The sequence below is a fragment of the Cydia splendana genome, chromosome 9, assembly GCF_910591565.1.
Source record: "Cydia splendana chromosome 9, ilCydSple1.2, whole genome shotgun sequence".
Lineage (NCBI taxonomy): Eukaryota > Metazoa > Arthropoda > Insecta > Lepidoptera > Tortricidae > Cydia > Cydia splendana.
This window is the reverse complement of record NC_085968.1, coordinates 5373607-5396645: the sequence shown is the minus strand read 5'-3', so window position 1 is coordinate 5396645 and position 23039 is coordinate 5373607. Positions and strand designations below refer to the sequence as shown.

General features: G+C 38.3%; 1 protein-coding gene across 3 annotated transcripts in view; it reads right to left on the bottom strand.

Moving 5' to 3' along the window:
- LOC134793440 (MAP kinase-interacting serine/threonine-protein kinase 1-like) overlaps positions 1–23039 on the bottom strand; it is a 362541-nt gene that overhangs the window by 4427 nt on the left and 335075 nt on the right. For 2 of the 3 annotated variants that reach the window (XM_063765014.1, XM_063765012.1), the window contains 6 exons: positions 21496–21559; positions 8867–9055; positions 7505–7746; positions 4003–4272; positions 2356–2577; positions 1324–1526 (listed from right to left, as the gene is read on the bottom strand). In XM_063765014.1, the coding sequence (XP_063621084.1) occupies positions 1324–1526; positions 2356–2577; positions 4003–4272; positions 7505–7746; positions 8867–9055; positions 21496–21547 (1178 nt within the window). In that variant the 5' untranslated portion in view covers positions 21548–21559. Of the gene's footprint in view, positions 1–1323; positions 1527–2355; positions 2578–4002; positions 4273–7504; positions 7747–8866; positions 9056–18438; positions 18808–21495; positions 21560–23039 lie in introns of those variants that run through there. The other variant, XM_063765015.1, reaches the window with a different exon arrangement.

The following is a 23039-nucleotide window of genomic DNA, read 5'->3' as shown; positions in this document are numbered from 1 at the left end:
AGTTACATGATAGACTGGTACCCGTGGCCACCTTCCAGCTCCATCATCAGACCCTGTGTATCTTCAGTGTCAAAGATCTTGTTGAGACGAATCAAACGAGCCTAATCATGTTACTACATGGTTGATTGGTATCCGTGACCACCTTAATCATCATCAGATCCTCAGTACCAGTTCGTTTTTAAACCCTCGTTGATACAAACTTTACAACCTATAGGTACCAAATGCAATGACGAAACATGTAAATGAGCGAGTAGGTACCTATAATTTCTTTCGAGTAATATACCTTCATAAGTACAAGTATGGGGCTATTCATAAATTACGTCGTTTCAAATGGGAGGAGTGGGGGGGGGGTCTGGACATAGGATGATGGTAACATGACGTAGGAGGAAACAGATTCATCCGAAGCTTGATTTTTGGATGATTTGAGGGGGGGGGGGGGGGTCAAAAATCGTCAAAAATAGATGACGTCATTTATGAACAGCCCCTATGTACATTTGCACTGCATTTAGTATTTTCGTACTTACCAAATAACAGTTTTAGAACTTTAAAAGTTAAGTACAGTTAGTGTTGTTATGGTTGATTTCAATATGCTTCCCGAAGGATCAAGAATGTTTAATCCATCATTGTAGTGCGAGTGTGGTAGAAGGGATCGGCGTACTGAGCTCGCACGGCCTGCCGCAGCGCGTAAAATACCTAAACTCGCTCAACGCCGAAATGTAATAGCGCTCTTAACGGAAAAATAGAACCAGGTAACAACAGGCGGTCTTATCGCTAAAGAGCGATCTCTTCCAGACAACCTTTGGGTAGCAGGAAATGTAGAACTCAAACAAAAGTCAACAGGTAGTGCACGGAGCAAAATATGGAGACTATTAAACACAAACACACATATTACAAAACTACTTATTACTGAATTATCAATGAATAAATTTAAGAATTACATAAAGCGTAAACTTATTTCTAAAGCATATTATACCACACAAGACTACATGACTGATAAAACAACGTGGGATTAATGGTGATTCGAAATGGATATTTTAATGTATGTACTTTTTTGTTATGTTATATTGACATTTAGATTTTATTCTAGACTAGTATTTGTTATACAATCTTTTTATGTTTGACGATCTTTTTGTGAAATTTTTAGAATTAAATTTGATCTGTGTAATAATCCAATATTACTATGGAATAATATTAACATCAATAAATTGCTCTGATAATTAGTTTAAGATATTATATTATGTAAAACGTTCATAAATGCTTGTTGTTAGGCCTACATGAATAAAGTATATTTGACTTGAATTTGAACATTCGACCAGAACTCACCGTTTAATGTTGATCGGCGTCTGCAGCGGCGGGTAGTGGTCGGCTCGGAGGTCGTCGCCGGCGCGGCGCAGCCAGGGGTGCTGCAGCACGCGCTCGGCGCTGAGCCGCCGCCGCGCCTCGCGCACCAGCAGCTGCCGGATCAGGTCCTTGGCCTCCGAGCTGATGTGCGCCCACTCCTCCTCGGGGAACGTGTAGCGGCCCTCCTGGAAAAGAACGACGCCGTTAGTCATTTCAATTTTGCAGCTGACCACTTGTAATACAGGCTGATGTCACTTTTTGACAGCTTTTGTTAGAAAGGGACTTCCACTTGTATTACAAGTTACAAGCTTTTGAGAAATGGGCCCCTGATAGAAATACGTTAATAGTATGGTTGTCCTAGTATTTTGCAACAGTAAACTTAGAGGGCGGAAGTACTAATTTTACGAATACCTATCATCTGACCTTCTGATCCAGAAAAGAAATTATCCAGTCCGGTTTCCTCACGGAGTTTTCCTTCACCGAAAAGAGACTTGTAAACATCAAATAATGTTTCATGCACGAGTTCTAAGGGGCTCTAAGGGTCGGTTGCACGGGTTGCACCAAACAGTCTGTTACCGTTAAAGCGCTCACAAAATTTTATGTGAAAGGAAAGTGTCATAAACTGCTGTGTGACATTTATCAGTGCGCTAATAGGGTATTTTCCTACTAGTCAAATCAGTTACTTTTTTAGAACTGTCATAACGATTTGCTAATATGGAATCTATATGAAACATTACATCGTGACGTCAACTACTACTACTACTACGTAGGTCAACTCACCTACTTTTTAATAAAAGTCTTTTTATATTTCATTCCGATTTATTAAATAGAACTTGAGTTTTAAAATTACTCCTATCTGTGTTTTTCTAATAATTATCTGGTGCTTTAATTTCATGCATGGTGTCAAATAATTTATTTTAGATACAGTATAATACCCTATTGTGGTTGGTCCTAACCTAAATCACTAATGACAGCAGCACAGTAGCATATATATGTGATAACTGATAAACCAACCTGTATGGAAGTGAACAGGAGGTCCTGGCACGCGCGGCAGTTCTCGCCGCGCTCCCAGCCGCAGTCGGCGCCGCAGTCCGCGCGGAAGGGCGGGTAGCCGCACAGCAGGATGTAGGCGATGACGCCCAGCGACCACAGGTCGCAGCGCTTGTCGTAGTGCGTCGCCGCCGAGCCCGCGAACAGCGACACCACCTCGGGGGCCATGAATTCCGCGCTGCCCACCTGACGACAAAAAATATTATGAATATTGTATTATAATAAAGACCAAGCAAACTAAAATGTACTTCCTAATCACTGGTCATTCACATATGACTTTATTTTTATCATTTATCACGTCCATAATTGCGCCAGAAAAATAACTTGTTTCAAAGACTTCATTGTTAAGTGGCTTTAATACATTTTATTAGTATGTATGTGGGTATTTTATTGGTCGATACATATTTATTTATGCAAAATGACAAGTTCGTCGCGATATACAAAACGTTCGATACGCACTTAGTCACATGTATTTATATTACCATTTCAATACTTTAGTAATCATAGCAAAGTGTGAGAATTTCAATACAATCGTTGCAAAAGGCGTATTATTGTCATTATACTCATTAAGTCATTATTATCGCGCGATAAAAACAATATCGGGACTTCACATTGGCATCTATGCGACAAACAGAAAGGTTTGATTTTAACAGTTTATGTAATGTTTGAATGCCGTTTCGAGCCTTGTTAAGAAATTGAAACCGTTTACTTATTCATCGCGGAATATTAAGTTATTTCACCAATAATATCATAAGGATAAAGATAGATTTACAGCACACAATGTAGATACGGGGTTTTTCATATTCTAATAAACAATAGGCCACTTTATCGGATAATAATACCTAATAATTTACTGAAAACAACAATTTGTAAGCGAATTGCTTATTTATTGAACCAAGGGGGGTAATTTAATGATGATGATGATGAAGGGTACCTTTGCGCCGGGGACAACTCGCGGGGGACTTCTTGACTAGGCTTGAGCTAGTCTTAAGTTGTTATGGTCTTTTGTGTTTTTATTGTTGTATTGACTTTTATTGAATAAAAGTTATTTAATAATCTTTAGTGTAATTTCTGTAAGAGACAACTTGACTGCATTCTGCACGATCAAGGTTCGCTGAACACTATATTTAATAATATAGTGTTCATGAGAATTTTAAATGAACTATTAAATTAAGGCAATCATTATTTTACAAGTCACACTAAATCCACTTCGTTAACATTTTAAATTAGTTACCTGTACCTACACTACACATGAAATCAAATTGCGATAAAACGAATAACTTAATGAAGTATTTACATTTAGTTAGCGTAATTTAACACAAATCCTGGTATTTGATGTTTTTGTGTAACAAATCTTGTTTGTAGGCGTACCTAATGGAACACAAAGTTGTGTCCGGATGAAAACACTCTTAAGGTGTATAATAGTAAAGATCCCAAAGCCAGATTAATGTATAAAAAAATGCTTTTTATACAAGCCAGAGTAGCGAGACCCCATTTGCAGGTAATTTACTGAAATGAGAAATATCATTTCTTACTGACCATTGGTAGACTCTAACTCGTTCTAATAAGAGTGAAGAATGATCAGATAGCTGTCGATGGCATAGCACTCACCGGTGTCATGAGCTGCGGCGTGGCGAGCGGCCCCGCGAGGCTGGACGTGAAGCTGATGCCGCTGCCGAGATCAAAGTCGCAGACCTTCACTGGACACAGCCGGTCCGTGTGCACGCACAGGATGTTCTCCGGTTTGAGGTCGCGGTGCGCCACGCCCTTGCCGTGCAGGAAGTGCAGGGCGTTCGCGATCTCGCGGACGATCTCGGCCGCCTGCGGCTCCGAGAAGTAGTGGTGCTCTTGGATGCGGGATAGGAGCTGACCACCGTTGATCTGCGACAATCGAAAGGGTAGGTGAGATGATGGATAATAGTTTGTGGCCTAATTAGATAAAAGGAACAAATGCCGTCAACACAGTGCATCCTCAGAGGCGCAAGCAATTTTAGGGTGCGTTTCCTCGCTCAGAGTGCCGTGATTCTATTGGTTCTTAAAAACATCCCTCGCAACGTATCTTCGCACATTTCTGGTCGAAACGCACGCTTACTGTCAGAAACTTGACTATCTAGTACTTTCTGTAAGCTGAAGACATTTATTTCCGACATAGGATATAAAATCATGTTTTAAAGTAATAACTTTGAAAAGGTAGATAATTTACTCGTAAAATGGTAGTTATTAGGTATAGTCCGAAGGTGCTTGCGTCAATGCAACGCAAGTCTATTTTTCTAGTCATATAACATTTACGGTATGACAAATGACATAAAAAGAAAATATAATTTATTTTCCTTTTATCTGAAATCTACGTATTTTAAATGTGTTGTAAAGGAAGACAAGTAGATATAAGACTCTTCAACACAACACATTAAAGTAGGTATTATTGTAAAAACCAAATAATCTCTAATTTCCATATTCTACCTAACTTTATTTTTAAACAATTCAGTTGAGCCGCACTCGCTGACACAAGACTTCTGGTTGTTTACGTTCGATATGTTAAGCTTGACGTACATCACCATTACCCAACAGTTTTTTTTTTCGTTTATGTAGAAAAATGTCGCAATTGTCGAGTAAGTACTGCCCTATTTTAAAATTTAAACACCCGATTAAAACAATAAGGTAGCGAGTTAAGCACCGAGAGCGCTCCAAATAAAACACATTATACGCTTCGATGTTAGTCTAACGTTCCTATTGGACCTTATGTGCGGTACGATTGAATTCAGATTGGAACTCCCCGAACACATGTCATAACATTGTTATCATTCAGTTGATACATTAACATTAAATCTATGCAATGTTGTGATCTATGTGGTCAACTGATTCAAATATGAAAACGTGATCTGCGACCGCGTGACTACAAGTGTATTCTCAGCAAAGGGGAGTTATTATTTCTACCTACTGATGTGATAGGGATAAGGACAATTACGGCTTAAAAAGAACGTTAAATAACACTTCTGCGAAGTAACGACTATCATGTTAATTTAGAAAAGAAACAGTGGCCATCATGAAACGAAGCGGCATGACATACTACATTTTTGCGTTCCAGTATAATTGCGTTTTTTGTGCCGGCAGCGCCACGCCACCTACCCGCTTAATTGCTGTAACTGAGTAGATTAAGAAACACCTCACGTGGTAAGCCATGATTATTTACAACGCGGTCCACGGGTTTATCGTGTACAACAGGAACACATAAGGAGTTAAGATAAGGTGGCAAACAAAGGCAGATTACGCCGAAACAGGTAGTTTTATCTAAAAAGTCATGGCTTTACGAGATGTTTAAGGTTATCGCAGACATAGTAAAGACAGATCGCAAATGGAAACCATTGGATACTGCATAATTCTGCCACTAACCGGATTTAAACATTGTATCGAGAACGGATTTATTTGCAGTCGTTGCAGTTTGCAGTCGGTAACAAGATAGCTCGCTAGTCGCATTTAAACTGCAAGAAATAGAACCTATCATAGATTATATAAATTGCAACGTGAAATAGGTAACTATTGGGAGGTACAAAACCCTCGAAAGAGTCGAAAGTTTAAAACGAAACGTTGTCAGCGGTTTTGATAAAATTTCTTGTCAAAGTTAAATTTAATATGAGCAGAAAATATATCGCATGCAGACATACATTTATTATACTATATATTTATATCCTATAACAATAATATTAACTCTGCGAGATATACCTATCTGGAGCACGACAATAATAAATTAATGTTATAATTTAATTAGTATTGCGGTAGCCGGGTTAGTGGTCAACGACATATCTGTTTCCTCAATGCTTGAAGATAACACGCACCATAACAAAGTGAGTAATTGTTTACATAGGCACTAGTATAATACCTACAGTTTGTCTTTAGTTTACCTCTAAACTATAACAATAAGTTGAATTAACAGAATTGTGAATGTCAATATTGCGAATACCGATATCTGAACAATACAAAACAGATGAAATTTCATTGTTATATGTTATATTATATGGGATATGCATGTTTATCCATATGGCGCGACTGTATCGTTGAGTCATTGCTAAAAGCGGCAAATATATTATCGCCGCATATCTTACATCTTATTATATGACATCAATACAAATAGACAAAAACAACGAATCTTTACATATTCATGAATCCGTGAAGCGTTACAATAAATAGGAAACAATAAGAATACCTATCATTACATCAGTAACTAAATATTTTAACCTGAAAATAGCGTGCTCGAAGCTATGGCTTTACGAGTACTTATGCGTGACTAATATAGTGGAAAATGATAAATGCCGAACAGATGTGTCAGAAAAACTGTTTCAAACCTAGACGTTGACAATGTACCGACCTTTTAGGAAATTTATTTCATTCATGTTACTAACCAACTATACCTGCCTATAATGGTGGTATAAGTACATGATTTCGTGATGTAACTGCGAGAGAAAGCTTAAGGCTTGCACATACGGCAAACAAGGACCAATGACCGTCTATAATAACTTGCTATAGGTTTATTTACCTACAGCTATTTCGAAATAAAACAAATTTGTATGGTCTGTATGGGTACTAAGGACTCGCAAACAGTTGGGTAAGCTGAAAACTGAGAGACAAGATGCGACGTTATTCAATTAAGATTTTTACCGATTTTTTATACGATGGATAGACTAATTTAAAATGTATTTACAATTTTACACGCAGTGTGTTTTACATGTAACAGTACCAAAGTAAACAGACAATGGGAAGCGTGTCGGGTCACAGTTATCTGATATTTTCACCTGCATAAAAAGACTTTTGCTTTACGATGCATTTGTATTCTGGCAATCAGATAGAAACATGATATCTATACAAACTAAGTAAGTTCTATGTCATAAGTAACAGACATTTTGTTGTGGACTCATCATCGGTCAAAATGATAAAATCGTGACAGGTTTTCCACAAAATGATAAATGTCCAAATCCTCTCTTACAACGTGTCTTACGGTACCTATTAGTAGAAGGTAGCCGACTTTTAGGAATAGACCAATAGTGGCCCAACCCAAAGACACCATTTTAAGAACAAAAAAAAAAGAAAAGTTAAGGGTGTTTTAAGACACTAAACTTACCTTCTCAAAGACAAGGTAAAACTTGTCGGTGTCCTCAAAGAATTCAATGAGCTGGATTATGTTTGGGTGTCCCTGGCAGTAGTGGAAGGTCTCCACCTCGCGGAACACCCGGGCGCGGGCGTGCCCCGGCACTTTGTCGATGATCTTCACAGCGAACTCCTGCCCAGTGTAGATGTTCACGCATGTCTGCACCGAGGCGTATGCACCCTCGCCCAATACCTCGCCCGTGAGCTTGTACAGGTCTGGAACAAGTTACATTCTGTTAAATATCGATCCTAAAAGTGCCACGTCGTTCCAAATTGATACGGGTAAAAATTGTCTTCATTCTGCATCAGAGACGCCCGTGTCCGGTAAATAGCTAAAAGATGGCATAGGTCAAAAGCTAAGTTACAAAACCTGTTTCCTTTGGCGCTAAGCTGAACTAAGCTAAAATAATTATAAATAAAAACGTCTTGTTCTTCCTTCCTATTTCTTAGTCTTAGATTCCTAGTTTCTAACTACAACTTCTACGTAACAGAAAAGTTGATTACTACATACGTACAATAATATTGGACTGGCCGAAACATACAAACGGACATAGAAACAGAAAGCGATGGTTGTATGTTGTGTATAGCACATCGAATGTAATAGAAACTCTGGTTCAATAACCTAACTAAGGCCATTTGAAGGGATTTTTAAAACGCCTTGAACGTTGAGCTTAATACCGTAATTTACAAACATCACGTTGAATACCCTTTTTGTCTAACTAAATACGGAAACTGTTAACAATTTGGTCATTATTCACGCTCACCTTGACACGATTTAATAGAATACCTAATCAAATTGTTGACAGAATTCGAAGCGTGATATCGATACCTGTTGATAATTTCCTACTTATGATTTAGTGCTTGAGTCATGGTTATCCTGTCTGTCGAGTGCGGTAATGATATAACACTACGAGTAGGTATCTACCTTATTTTGACTACCGCATCATGACTCAAGCTGCTACCATTTGAATATTAACTATATAACGTCTATAAAAAGCCAGACGAATTTGAGCCATAATCCTACGACAGAAAAGTTCAGGTTGATTTTTCTCGGTTCACCTTGAAAATGATACGACATTTAGGCTTCCGGAGCAATTCTGTAATACTACCTACGAAAATTTTGCTAATAGAGTTGCCCTCTTCTGTTGAAAGAACCTAGATCAATTACTTAAAGGTGCGTCCAAATCTAGCGAATGCGCACATTTAGTTTGCTGTAGATCGCGTACTTTTTGCGAGCCTTGAACGAGTTGCAATCTGAAGCAAAATGCTTGCACTCTCGTGGCACAATTGATAGATTTAGATGCACCTTAAGAATTTTGGGAACGTGTGACTGTACCTTGAAAACACGATGTGACCACCGAGCTTCCAGAGCGCTTCTTCCTCCGGCGCTTCCTTCGCGCCTCCTCCTTGCGCCGTTGCAGATCCTCGCTGTCAGGTATGGGAACGGGGGCCGACGGCTCCGAGCCTCGCGGACTCTCGTCGGACTCGCGCTCGCTCGACGACTGACTGCTGCAACGGCCTACGCCTGCAGCCAAAAGAGAACGTACTTTAGAAAATAGAGACTTTGATGGAGCCTAAAAGGTACTTTTATGTAAATTAAGTGACTCACTTATTGAAAGTGATATTTTAATAAAAGTATTGTATTCAAAAGAATCCACATTGACAATAACGAAATGATATTGTATAGTCACAATAGTCAGACAGTGCGCAGGTGTAAATATTAGGTCATGAGGCGGCCTTATGAGCATTTAAGCCAACAAATGCATGCAAAATGAGAACGCGGGTCGGAATTCGTATGTGCCTACTTCATTCTCTACTGCACGAAGCGTGCGTATTTGCGTAATGGGCGAAGATAAGAATTGAACATCAAGGAGAAACGAGGATGTAAAAACAACGGAAGATTAATTATCGCGGGTTCGAGGTGAGACGCTGAACATTTAAAATCCGATGCCCAAAGATTTTTTAAACCAGAAGTAATATAAGTATATACTTACTTATTACATTAGGGAGGATACTCACAGTTAAATTTCCATACGAAAGTTTTGCTTATTTCTGTATAATGTATAAATATACGAGTAGCTACTAACTGTTTTGACTCAGGCAGAGGAAGACCGAGACGTGCATATATTGACCAGGCCAAAGAGAAAATTAACGTAGTAACGTATCAGGAGCTCAAAACAGTAGCAGAGAGAAGAACGGAATGGCGATTACTCCACCGACAAGAGCTTAGGCTCTTAAGAATAATGATGATGACTAACTGTTTTACCTATACCAGTCACGATAATTAATATTCGCAAATAGAAAACATGCAAATGATTTTGCTTTTGCAAAGGTACTTAAACTAACGCGGTTGACAAAATAATAGAATAAATTAGTTAAGCTATATATAAATACTTTGCAAATACGCCACAATCATGTAAAATACTTTTGTAGGGGAACTGTCTCCATCTCCAAAGGACGGTGACCCGCAAATTCGACTGAATTAAGAATTGTTTTTCTGCAGTGCATGAATAACGAGGCATCATGCATGCTGCATCGGTACAATGGCGACGATCGACAGCTCTCACTCAACGCGTACGTTGTGCCAGCTATTGTTGCAATGTTTTCACAGTGCTTACTTACTTGCTTTTGTAATACTGACAGTCTTAACATTGTTTTGAATGGATGAACTTTCGAAAACGTCAGGCTTCAAATAAGAATATGGTTCTGAAATTCGAGCTCTCTTTCGTCGCCGCCCTGAACTTTTCAGTTCCTAGATTGTTGAAGTAAAATGATAAAAAAATATTCACCCTTTCAAGAGTTCATTCATATATCTTAGGTAGGTATATTTGTAGCTCTAGATGAACTAGAAGTTGATAATTTCGCCAAGTCCAATGCTCTAGTTACGAAAACGATCTGCTATTAAAAATCTATAACACTTCCGTTAAAAAAAAAACTACGTGGGTGTCCACCGTCACCCATATCCCAGTTGGCAGTCTCACAAGCGGTCCTTTCATCCACGTGGCATGGCAGTCATCGATATCAATAATCTGTCGTGCAAGCTGAGTTGGCAAACAGTCGCGGTTCAACGACCGCCGCACCCGCGCTGCGCGTACGCCCCGCCCGCGTTACGTAGCGAGGTCGTGGTGGGAATGGCGACGGAGGTTCCTGATGCCGTCATCTGATAGTTATAGCTGGAGCCATTGGTAACATTGGATTAACAGCTGATTAAATACAAGTCACGTTTACCAATGTTATTTAATGACACAATACGAGATGCTATAATCCCTAGTCGAATTATGTAGACCAATGTTTTATGAATAAAACTAGTCTATCTAGTCTTAAAACGATATAAGATACTATTCTTGATCGAGATTATGCTATTGGAATGGAACTTAGTAATCTGATGGTTTGTAGCAGTTGTTTGTTTGGTGTTAGAGCTCCAATATTTAAGGAGTTATCTCCGATATGGGCAATAGGGCCCTCGAACAGAAAAAAAATAACACGGAAATGGAATATTACTAGTCGTGTGAACAGAAAAAATATATAAAATGGCAAAACAGAACTGCAAATCGATTGTGTTAGAATATGTAATTACATGCTGTTCGTGCAGTTTAGTGATAAAAGCGAAACTTAGCAACTAATTACAAGCAATGAGGTCATTGTAGGACGTACTTAACTACTCAGAGCTAGGCAGAGCGGGCTATTTCAACGGTTTTCCAGAAACCAGTATTGTGTGACTTCCAATTATATATAGTTGTTAAGGATATCAAGATCACACTAGTAATTGGTTTGCGTGAAGTGAAATAATATGGTAGGCTATGGCAATATCAGATAGAACAGTGCGCAATAGCGAGCGATTGTAACAATAAGACACGCCCACGCACACACAATCGCCCGATTCAACAGAGCTTCCTGTCTGAATAACAACATTAAATAATATTGCCATTTGTGATTGTTTATAAATAATAAACGGTTCTATTTAATTTCCATATCCCCCGGAGCCGAGACGCAATCAAAACTTATACAAGAGCAAAAAGCGGAACATTCTTATGGTTCGATTGCGTCACGTGTAATTTTGATCTCGGAGTGAGCTCTTTTCTTGACATGTTTGATATATTTATGTCCATTTCGTCATTAATCCAAACGTTTACTAACATCAATCTAAACATGAGATTGATCAGACAAAATACGCATTTAAAACAAAATGTACAATCATGAAACGGATGAAAACGAATCAAGTAACATGTTTTATCAGAGCACGAAGCTTTAGAAGGGATGGACAGTTATTTAGTTAATACTGTGTTATCAGAATGACACTGCTACTTGTTTCTAGATTGTTTTTTTAGAAGTGTCGCGTGGAGATCACGTGACACGCGACACCACGTGGCCGTGCCAGCACACCGGGCAACGTGGCCGATTGTTATGTAAATCTTTAGCAAACAGTGTTGCCAACAAATTAAAAAAAAATGCAAAGATATTTTTTCAGCTTTGTTGACGGGGTCACTACCGACTAGATCTATCCCTACCAGGAGTACGGACGATCATGACATGATGCTTAACAGCTGACAACATTGGCGATAAACAGCTCTCCTATAGGCTTGGTATGGTATACCTGATATAAGTACCTATATCAACACCGAAATACACCATATGCGGGATAATTGTCCAAACGTATCGCAAATCGGCCGGGCCATTGTTAGCCGGCGAACCGAATCCGTCAGAACTAACGGAATGGAAAGGGCGGAAAGGCGAACGATTCGCATTCATTCGTTTAAATTTATGTGCAATAGTCAGCGAACAATACTATAAAACGCTGTTAAATTGATAATACAAGTCAGTACAGTTTTTAAAGGCCGTGCGTGAATGAAATAATTTATTTTACAGAGTTGGCCTGGTAAGTCGCCAAAGTTTATCTTTTTTGATTAAATTAATCGAGATTAATGATATTGAAAGTATCGCTGCATTTCGCGTTTCCGTTCTTATCAAATCGTCCAAAAAGGTCCACGAAGTTGATTATGTAAACTGACCCAGTCTTATTCAAATTAATATGCGTTATGTCATTAGAAGCGCCGGTCATCCTGCCTATTCAATTCATGCGGTTGAGGCCTCAGAATTTACAAATTTCAATACAAACAATAATTACAATACAAAGCGACTAGAGGAATTAATGAAATGCGTCATGCGACTTTGTAATATAAAAATTAGGTTAGTCAAGATTATACACACGATTTATCCAAATAATGAGTGGCAGTAACTTAATGTTTTTATAAATAAATAAAACATTATAAAATATTATAGGAGAATTTTACACAGTACGGCCTAGTCCCACAGTAAGCTCAGTAAGGCTCGTGTTGTGGGTACTAGACGCCGTTATACATAATTTACATTTGTGATGAACACACTAATAAATGCCCTTAGCAGGATTCGAACCCGGGACCTCCTGCTTTGTAGGCAGGGTCACTACCGACTAGGCTAAGGAGGCCGTTAACTTTAAGTACGTTTGAAATCCCTTAGCTTGCACTCTGCCCACTCTGGTCCTGGAAACGTGTTCGATACAAAGTAAACTAATAATGTCGCCAATAGTCGTGCCCTAAGCCTACGGATTTCTATACTTTCTAATCTGGTTGCTGGCATTTACGCTTGGGCACGACTCTCAGTTGCCGAACGCAAGCCCATTATACTTTTATTGTACCCTTAAGCAGATAGAAACAATCACTTTCTAATTGGATGCAATGAAGTTTACAACAGACAATTGAAACAAAAGAGTTTATTTCGCTGTATCATAGTCACGTATGCGGTAATTTCTATTTGTGCTCCAGAATGACGGCGAGACAAGAGTTAGAATAGGCATGGGGTCGTCGCACAGAGCCGATGAGAGACTCTTTTGTTCCTGTCATCAGTTGAGTTGAGACTACGTGAGACTAGGGTAAGTACATTACTGGGAGGTTCGCAAAAAACAATTTTCCCAAAATGTGTCCTACAATTTTTCGGTATGGACTATTCGCAGGATACTAATCAAGGATTCGAAAACATTTGTAACGTAAAGTCTGATTAAGAACTTATGCTCTGTGAAATGCAATTTAAGCTGTTGCTGAGGTTTTAGAGAGTAGATTAGAGAAATAGAACTAGAAAATAAATTGCCTCCTGGAACGGCTACCGCACAGCCAGATAGTATCTCAGTGAAACTTCAATGATGCCGTTTCGAACTAGCAAGTATAGCCTGCATACTAAACTACTTTCACTGCTAACAGATTTGGCCCCCATGTAGGCAGCTAATAAAGATAACGCATAAAATACTCCTTTACATCAAGGTACCCATTACGAGATCCCTTATATAGCCAGGACCGGTGTCGATGTCGATTGTCGACACGCAACACCAAACTGCGGCGTAGGTAGGTAGGTCTTTAATAAAATATTCACTCCAGCCACGATATTTGTGGAAGCTTGAACCAAAACAATAAATTTAGTTAAATACAAAGTGAAACATGTGAGGCATGTGATTGACACCACATTCATGAAAACTAAATTGTAGTTCCACCTTAGTAAGTGGATCAAACGTGATAAGGATACAACAAAAATGGCTGCTTAAATTATAGGTAACTTGTCAGATAAAAACCAGTTATGAAAGGTCTGGTTTTAAATATAGGTACAAGAAATTTAAACTTGGAAACGTAAATATGGTGGTGCGAGGGTTGTCTAAAAATAGCCAAAACCCTATGCAACTACATTCGGGACGAAAATCGATTTGCAGCAGCAACGCGCAATAGGGGTGGGGAGGGAGGGGTATTACGCCGGAACACGAAGGAGTCACGGTCAAGGTTACTCGATTTAACTCAGCTGATAGACACGAATGACTGCTTTCCAATCACCATTACTGAAATGGAAAATCATTAATGTGTGACTGGTGGCACATGGCATTGTAACCACGAGAAAATATTTTGATAAAAATTCACGTGTCGCGAAATGCAACACACGTTTAATTACCATAAAATCAAATAGCTGTGTTGCTATGTATATGTATCGTCAAGAGCAAAAGAAAATGAATCACTTCGTTCAAGTTTCCATTGAAATAGACTCGTTTTCTGCTCTTGAGTTAATTCATAATTCTTGAAAACAGCTACTGAGATATTTTAAACCTCCCCCCATTCTGGGCGCCAATTACCTATAAGCATCTTCCGTCAATTACACACAGTGAAAATTCTAAATCTATAATAAACCTAGTATGTATTAAAGCTAGGGTTTGCAATCCGGATCCGAAATGTATGAAATTATCCGGATCTGGATCCGGATCCGCGGATATTCCCATACATTTCGGATCCGTCGTGCAAACCCTAATTAAAGCGTATAGACTAGACATGCGCAAAATAACCGTCGAGGTCACCTCTGGAAATTCACTCTCGGTGAGTTGAGCTTATTTCACATAGGTAGGCTAGGTAGGTCCCTATTACACAAGCTAAAACGCAGTTATGTTTTGTTTTATTCGCTGACCTTGACAATGAACGCTACGTCGTCACGCTTTGGAGCCACTGTTGTTGTGGAAACTCTAGGTACCACAGTAAGGGGGAACACTAATGGAATTGTGTTAAATTTTCAACGCATTTTTCACAATTCGATTCACGCGAAAACAATGAAATCTTATCTGAGATGGAAACACCGTTAATAATTGAACAACTTCATTTGGACATTAGTACCTATGGAAAAAATTCTATAATTTTAATTTCTCATTCAGAAAGCAATTTGATTTCAGTATTGTGCTGTATAATGAATGTTAAATTAAAAAGAAACAATTTTCCTTTGTGTAAGATATCACGTTCCGTAGATTCAGATAACACGGTTTCCTAAAAAACATCTGCTAAGAAAGTTATAACAATAGAAATACTATGAAATCTAATTTAGGGCGGGGACAGGAAGCTGGCACGTTATTTTTTTGCGGAAAAATGGCAGAGTTGCATGTTTCGAATATTTAGTTCCGATCTTCCGATGCATGCGTTTAGAAACACGTTTGTATTCTAGCTTGAATATTGATTGATGTTAAGTTTAGTTCAAAAGGAACTATAAAAATTAAGAGCAGTTTTATTAATAGTCTCACGACCCAAGCTGCCGCCATACCATCAAAGTTACGCTCTCATTTTAAAACGACTTGCTGAAATAACATGTCACTTGGCATGGAAATTCAAGTAACATATGTTTTTGGCAAAAAAATCATTTTTGGTACAAGCTTTTATCGCTGACTGTACTTTTCTTACGATAGACAAACTAATACTCATCGAGACAATTCTAAAAACCCCTAACACAATTAGGTTGCGTCTTTTCATCACAGAGTTCCTCTGGCCATCTCCTGTCTCCATCATCAGATCAGTTCGACAGTACCATATTATTGTATTGTCATCAGAACTACATACAGCTGCCAATTTTCATGACGCTACGATCCTTGGAAGATGGTTAAATTAGTTACCTTAGATTCTATTACATAGTTACACTTACATACAGGTCGACCTAATAAAAGCTTGTTAATATATCTTTGTTCGGTACTAGTTTTTGTTGCTAAAAAATGTGATACAAAGAAAATAGAGCGAAAGGTTTAACATACAAAACTTCTACGCGCTGTATTGTATTTGTATTACAATTTTTAGCAACAAAGATACGATTGGGCAACAATAAACTTTTCAGAAAACTCTCGTGTTATTTCGCAAACTTAGTCAACTTTTGAATGAATTCTTTTGCCCTTTTTTATCCATGCCCTACAATACAATCGCGTGTTTATTATATTTATAAGTAACATTTTACACGTGGTTCTCCGTTTAAAAAGGCTGTAACGTCAGTCAAAAGTTGTAGCGGCAGTTGCTAACTGGTAACAAATTAACAATTAGGTAGGTATGCAAAAAAATGATTCAGCAAAATAATGTATTCGTAATTACATACTTGTATTAGGTTTGTATCTTGTTGTACGTATATCTGATCGGTCAACGTCCGCTAGAAGAACGGCGAACCTTGACATTTGCAACGGTTAAATTGCACAACTAGCGTGCACTGAACGTTAAAGGTACCGACGAGTATTTTCTGGGTACCTTCGATATAACGTCTTAAAATTTAATGGTTAGGTTGGTAAGGATAACAGGAGTATTGCTGGGTCTCAAGCCACCATCAGAACAGTCACAGATCAACATGAAACGTGAAACAACATAAACACGAATCTGAATCCCTTTTGTTTTTTCTCTCTCTTGTAGAATAGAATAGTATTTATTCGTAAGCACAAACGATCGACACAATACATAATAAAAAAAAAATGTCATATTCTTTAGTTATTTACTAGGGAAAGTTTAGCTGGTGCTACATGAATATTTGGACAAATACGAACAAACAAGTGTAGTGAGTTGGCGGTTAGAAGGAGGAATACCTATTACTGAGGAGATCATCCACAACTGGCTCCGAAGACTATACCCGGATAGCAGACCACAAATTTGGTCTAGGTAGGACTATAAAATCTCTCCAACTACAAATCTTCAGGGAAGACAGTCTATTATTCCTTCCTACCTTCGCAAAGCTATTGAATAATAACCCTCGTCAGTTAATAGAACTAACCTTAGACAACAATAGAAATAGCCATAAAACCAATACAAGTGAACATAGGCACACGGTCACACCTCATAGGTAATAAAGTTACGTTGAATGATGGACAATTGCGATTTGTTGGCTACGTGACTTCAAGCTTTGTCTAGGGTCAGGACTGAGATTAGTGTCATCGTAAATTATAAGAGTTCTAGAAACAATAATGAAAATGAAGTACATACCGTACCTACAAGAAAATGTGCTAAAAGCCGCCGATATCAAATTTCAAAGATAAAATGTAATGAAAAATTGATATAATGTTGATAGAGGTTAACTAAGATAAAACACAGTTTAATCAGATATCAGATTGACGATACCAACGTTTTTTCAGAAATGGATAAAAATTAGAATAATTGGGTAGTTGAGAAGATTTTAGAAGAGTAAGCTATGCAATGGAAAGAATTAGAAATTGATGATCGAATAAAAGAAGTAACATAGCGAAGTAAAAGGTTACATTAACTTGATATATGCACAAACTTTATTAACACTGGTTAATGCTTTGAACTTCGGAATTGTAACAAATATGAAACGTATTCTGTATACATGGAAGGTTGTAAAAAAAGTGGACAAAGTTAGATTGACCTACCTAGGGCGACACGTAGTGCAACCCTATGAGGTACAGAACATTACGGCCCAAAGAATCTGGAACTTTCTGGATGCAACGGGCATTAGTAATGAACTTTAAAGGGCCGTCACAATAGATCAATGCTGGTCGATGCGACACTCAAAGGCCCACTACAACACAATAATAATAATAATAGATTGACTGATAGACAAGGTATGGATGTAAATGCTATGATAGTATGTATGTAAATGCTAAGAAGTTAGAAGATGGGTAATAACCAACCAAGCAACACACAGGTATGAAATAAAGATAACGCCGACTGGAAGTACCTAAATTAGATAGAGTCTGTGCGGAAAGAGATGAGTCGTGGAATGTAAGGGAGCCCATACATTCTACGACTCCTCTTTCCGCACAGACTCTAAACCTTCTGTAAAGCCAACGAAATCCATTATGATATGTAACGTCCACTGGCTTTAAAATATCCAACCTAAATGGAGGGTAGTTTCCAAAACTCTCGTAATATGAACGTTAAATGTGCGTGTTTTGTAATCATCAAGCTCAATTAATCTAAACGTAAGATGATGCTATGGCAACAGCAAGAGGCCCAATTACTCAGTTGAACACAAAAGCCGGTCGGGCAAATCAGATGATTGTACTGTATACATACACACACATCACACACACATGACTACCAAGTACACGACACCGCTCAATGAGAAAACAAACAATGGAATATTGAATTATTCACTCACCGCTATCTACACTCTCTTCTGAAATTTTCTTCACCATCCTGATGGCTGCCCGATGCGTTGACACAGCAATATTGAAAAATTACGAGTAGGTGTACTTGAAAAGCCGCTTTCAAACTTGGTGCGGCCGCCTTCTCGATGTGAAATCGGGACGACAGTAAATTAAATGCGAAGGTAAATAAATTTAAAGCACCACAATCGAGAAGGATTTGCGGATAGTGTGCCGAAAGGTATAAACAAACACTGCTAGAAGGCGGAATTAAAAAAAAACTGCTGATGTGGTTAGCGATCCATTCTATACACGCCCGCCCGTCCGATGTTCTGAAATCCAACTGATTCAGATTGAGTGGGTAGGGGCCGCGGAGCCGGCTCGACGCGCAGTTGTACCCCGCGCGCCCCGCGTTTCCCCCCGATCGTTGCGTCGTTCGCGTACTCTCTTCATCCGCGCTTGCGTTCTCGCTCGCACTGCGCTGACGTGTTTATATTTTTTATCGTTTATTTTTTCACCAAGATGCTCACCATCTTCAAGAGAATATGTTGTGATAGTTTCGTCTTCCTGTTTGAGATTATTATTACAAACCAGATGTTATTCGGTAATCAAAGGCAACTAGCGTTACCCATAGGTCATATTATAGGTACCAAGCCGTGCAGTACAAGTCTGAGGACTTCTATTTGGAATAATGCTCGAATCTATAGTTCATTTTTTTTAGCATTAGAAAGAACTTGAAAGAAGGTAAGCGATCTTGACATGTCTTTTAATTGAAAAACACTTTTTTTAAATCAGTAACTATTACTTATGAAAGCAGAAGAATATAAATGATCGTATTAGATTCATAATTGTTACATATTTGCCGTAACTTATTTTTAAAATGTGTTTTTCATTTAAAAGACACATCAAGATTGTTTACCTTATTTCTAATGCTAAAAAAACGAACTATAGTTATTACAATCATATCGCACCTATATTTTGTGCTGAAACCATGTGGATAGTGTGGATACCTCGTGTTCATTTGTAAATATTGTAGATATCTATTGTATCATATTGCATCAGTTGCTACGTTACCTATTTCGTGACTCAACTGAACGTCACATAATTAATCATAAGATTCGTGAGAGATTGAGATTACTAAAGAATCTAGACGGTAAATTTGAATGTTATAGATGTTCTGAGAGCAAATCACTTAGATGAGCATTGGAAGATATAATCTCAACGAAGGTTTACGAATGGTCAGTTAACAGATGATTTTACTTCACTTATTACAATATCGCTTTGCCTATTACAAGTATAACATCAAATATAAAATATAGACAAGACAACTGTCATGTTAAAAGTAGTACGACAAAATAATTCAGATTATTATTTATAGATAATTATTTTTAACCAGGAAAACAACATCCGCAAACATACTTATTGCATCATTCGGACTTTAAAGGACACGTAAACGTAACTAATCGTCGAGAATCTACATTAGGTACGATTGTAAAAATGAACTTACATATATTATCTAACGAAGAATAATAAACACCTAGCCAGCCATGATTAAGTAAAGCAACGAATTACATGTGCTAGTGCTAGCATCAGGCAATGTAATCGTAAAAAAATAAATACTTACAAGACATGCCCAGTAGAGTAACGGGTTATCGAATAATAGTAAAAGTCACCCATTGAAACTAACTTCTTTTCTGAATAAGTTGCAGTCCTTCAAGGATCACTTCATCTCCCAATTGTATGTTATGTTTTGTTAATGTTAAGGGGTTATGGTGTTACGCAATAGGGATCCTTTGTCTTCCCTTACGTGACCTTCGCAGGACGTTTGTTGACAAACAAGCTGCGGGAGCGACCGCGCACAAGGGTCTTATTCCATTCGCTTTCCGCGCAGAAGGGTGTAGAATGCTTAGATGAGCCAGTCTATTACGCTCTCCGGTAAAGCCAAGTTGTTACGGATCTCGAGGTCTCCGTTACATTGATATTAGCAGAGCAGTTGTCTCGTCTGAACACAGCGAGCAATCCGAGTACTTGGCCAGCGCACGTGGTACCCGACCGGTCCGACCGGCACCCGGCAGCCACACCGCCATGTTTGTTGTCACGCCACCCACCCGTCCCTCTCTCAAACACAGTCTGTACTCTTCTAACCCGTTTTATATTACATCTCCCTCCATCCAACAGCAATGCTATTCCCCTTCTCTTTTGCTAGCCTACGTGACTGACAATAACAAAACATAACCCCAGCAATTACGGCGGCCCGACCAATATATATAAATTGAACGCGTCTAGGTGTTCTTTCTTGTTGGCATCATAGCAATCAAGCGCCACAACATAGCTGCATTTTAATTCCGAATATTAACATACCTAACTACACCAATAGCTTTAAAACATTTTGTGAGCAGTTGGCAAACATTCATGACAACGATGACTCTGTTGGTAAACATCACCTGATAACTGTAAAGATTAGAGAAAGGTATTGTTAGAGTTATCTTTTAAAAAACATGTCAAGTATCTAGATATCCAAAGTAACTTTCGCGATTGAGTAGGTACGCTTGAACTAATTTGATGGATTACTATTATTCATTACTTAGCAATTTAATCACATCATTGGGTTGAATGGGTAGCTTCATAAAATTTCTGAGAACCCACTCTAAATTTTGGGAAATTGGTCACTGGTACGCGCCTAAGGCTTCATCGAAGCCCAATATCTGCATAACCCGTTAATTGCAACATTTGCAACGGTTAATGTTAATTCCATGGTCACTTTCCCTTTTCCAGGAATCGACGGTTGGAGTCGGAAAGGGGTGTGGAACATCGTTACGTTACGCATGGGCATCCCCGTAAGTTATGGCGGTTGGGGTGAGCAGGTAGCTTGCGCAATACAAATCGGGGTCCGGGAGGACTTTCTTTGTCCCGAAATGCGGGAACAAAAGCGATACTCAAGCTTTGTACTGCCTCATTATAGGCCTTTGAAAACACTTCGGAATATTGACGTCAACCCTAAAAATAAAGACCTTATGCGGGTGGAGCGTAACCTTTAATATCAAGAATTGTATTAATCTTGACGTGCTTACCTTTAATCAAAAACTTCTGTATGGCTTTAAGGATATCTTCATCGTCATCCATTATGAAACTGATCTGAAACAATACATACAACGCCTTTGAATCGTGACTACTTTGGATCATCATACATATCATTAAATCGAAATACAAAAACCAAGTAATGCAATCCATCCACGCATCTCTTGAGAACATGCATTTACGATCTGCTATAAACTAAACCGTGAGTTGAAAATTTAACAGTAGGCCTTTCAGTATTCATTTATTTCTTGCTTCCATGGTACACTTTTGGGTAGTATTTACATATATTTCTTATGGTATCACATGGACCCTGAATAGGGTGTTACAAACTTTTGTTAGATATCAATAAAATTGTGCTTAAAAGATTTTCGAATAAAGTTTCTCTTTTCAAAATCAAATCGTATCGGTATACTCGTACCTATAAATGAATACTGAATAGCTTACTTTGGGAGGGCGGTGCACCGGGGTATTCCCGTGGATCTAAAATTCGAGCCCTTTTGTGTAGCTCGAAGCCGCTCTGCTCCGCGTCACGTACGCCAAACAAAAGAACTGGGGATTTGGGAATTCGGGAGTCAAAAAATCACAATTGAATGCGAATTTAAGTAAGGCATGTTATAATAAGACTTTTATAAGAATTTATTTATTGTGGTGTAATTTAAGTTACAATAAATTCTATAATCATTAAATTTAGGTCACAAAATAAAACTACATAAGTAGCAATTAGCAGGTAACGATGACAGATGAAGATGAACACGTTACGTAACAGCATGTTAATTTTGTAATACAACTCTAAAATCCTCAAGCAAACATAAGATCGTGGCACTATTTGTTTGTACGTCTACGTCAATGAAGCTAGAAGTGTGATAAAAAGAGATGAACTAAGTGCAACAGATAAGGTGCCAGAATCAGATGATAAACAAGTTTTACGTTTGTGTGAGAGAAAACATTGGGTCGTGTAATAAGGAAGTGAAATGAAAAAGTTTCCTGATAATTTAATAGTAGATAAAGATTTTTTTCTTCATTAAAGAACTGCATATACCCATATCGATGAGATTTTATCTAAATTTGGATTGGTTTAATAATATGTAGTTTCATTCTTATATATGTCGACGAAACTGCGACACCATACTAAATGTAAATAATTATATTATGTAACATGCAAATGTATAGATAGTAAGTACCTACTTATTTTATTGTGATTGAAAAAAATCTATTGGTAAGATCAAATAGGTACTGTAAATTATGAATTCCTCTAGGAAGGCAGTTCATTGCCGCCACTATTTATATTTATAACGCTGACTTAGCTTCCAGTTGAATGGATTAAAATCAGAGCAATTATACATAACATACACAACTTAGTCAGCTGATGAATATAGAATAGAATACTACTTCGTAATTAGCAGGGGCGTATTTTGAAATTTGGCGCTCCGGGCCAATACGTTTCGTCGCCCCAGAAGTCAAGGAAGAAACACAAAATGCATTCCGCCAGGGGCGGCATATGTCGCCCCTGGGAGTTGGCATATGCCGCCCCTGGAGG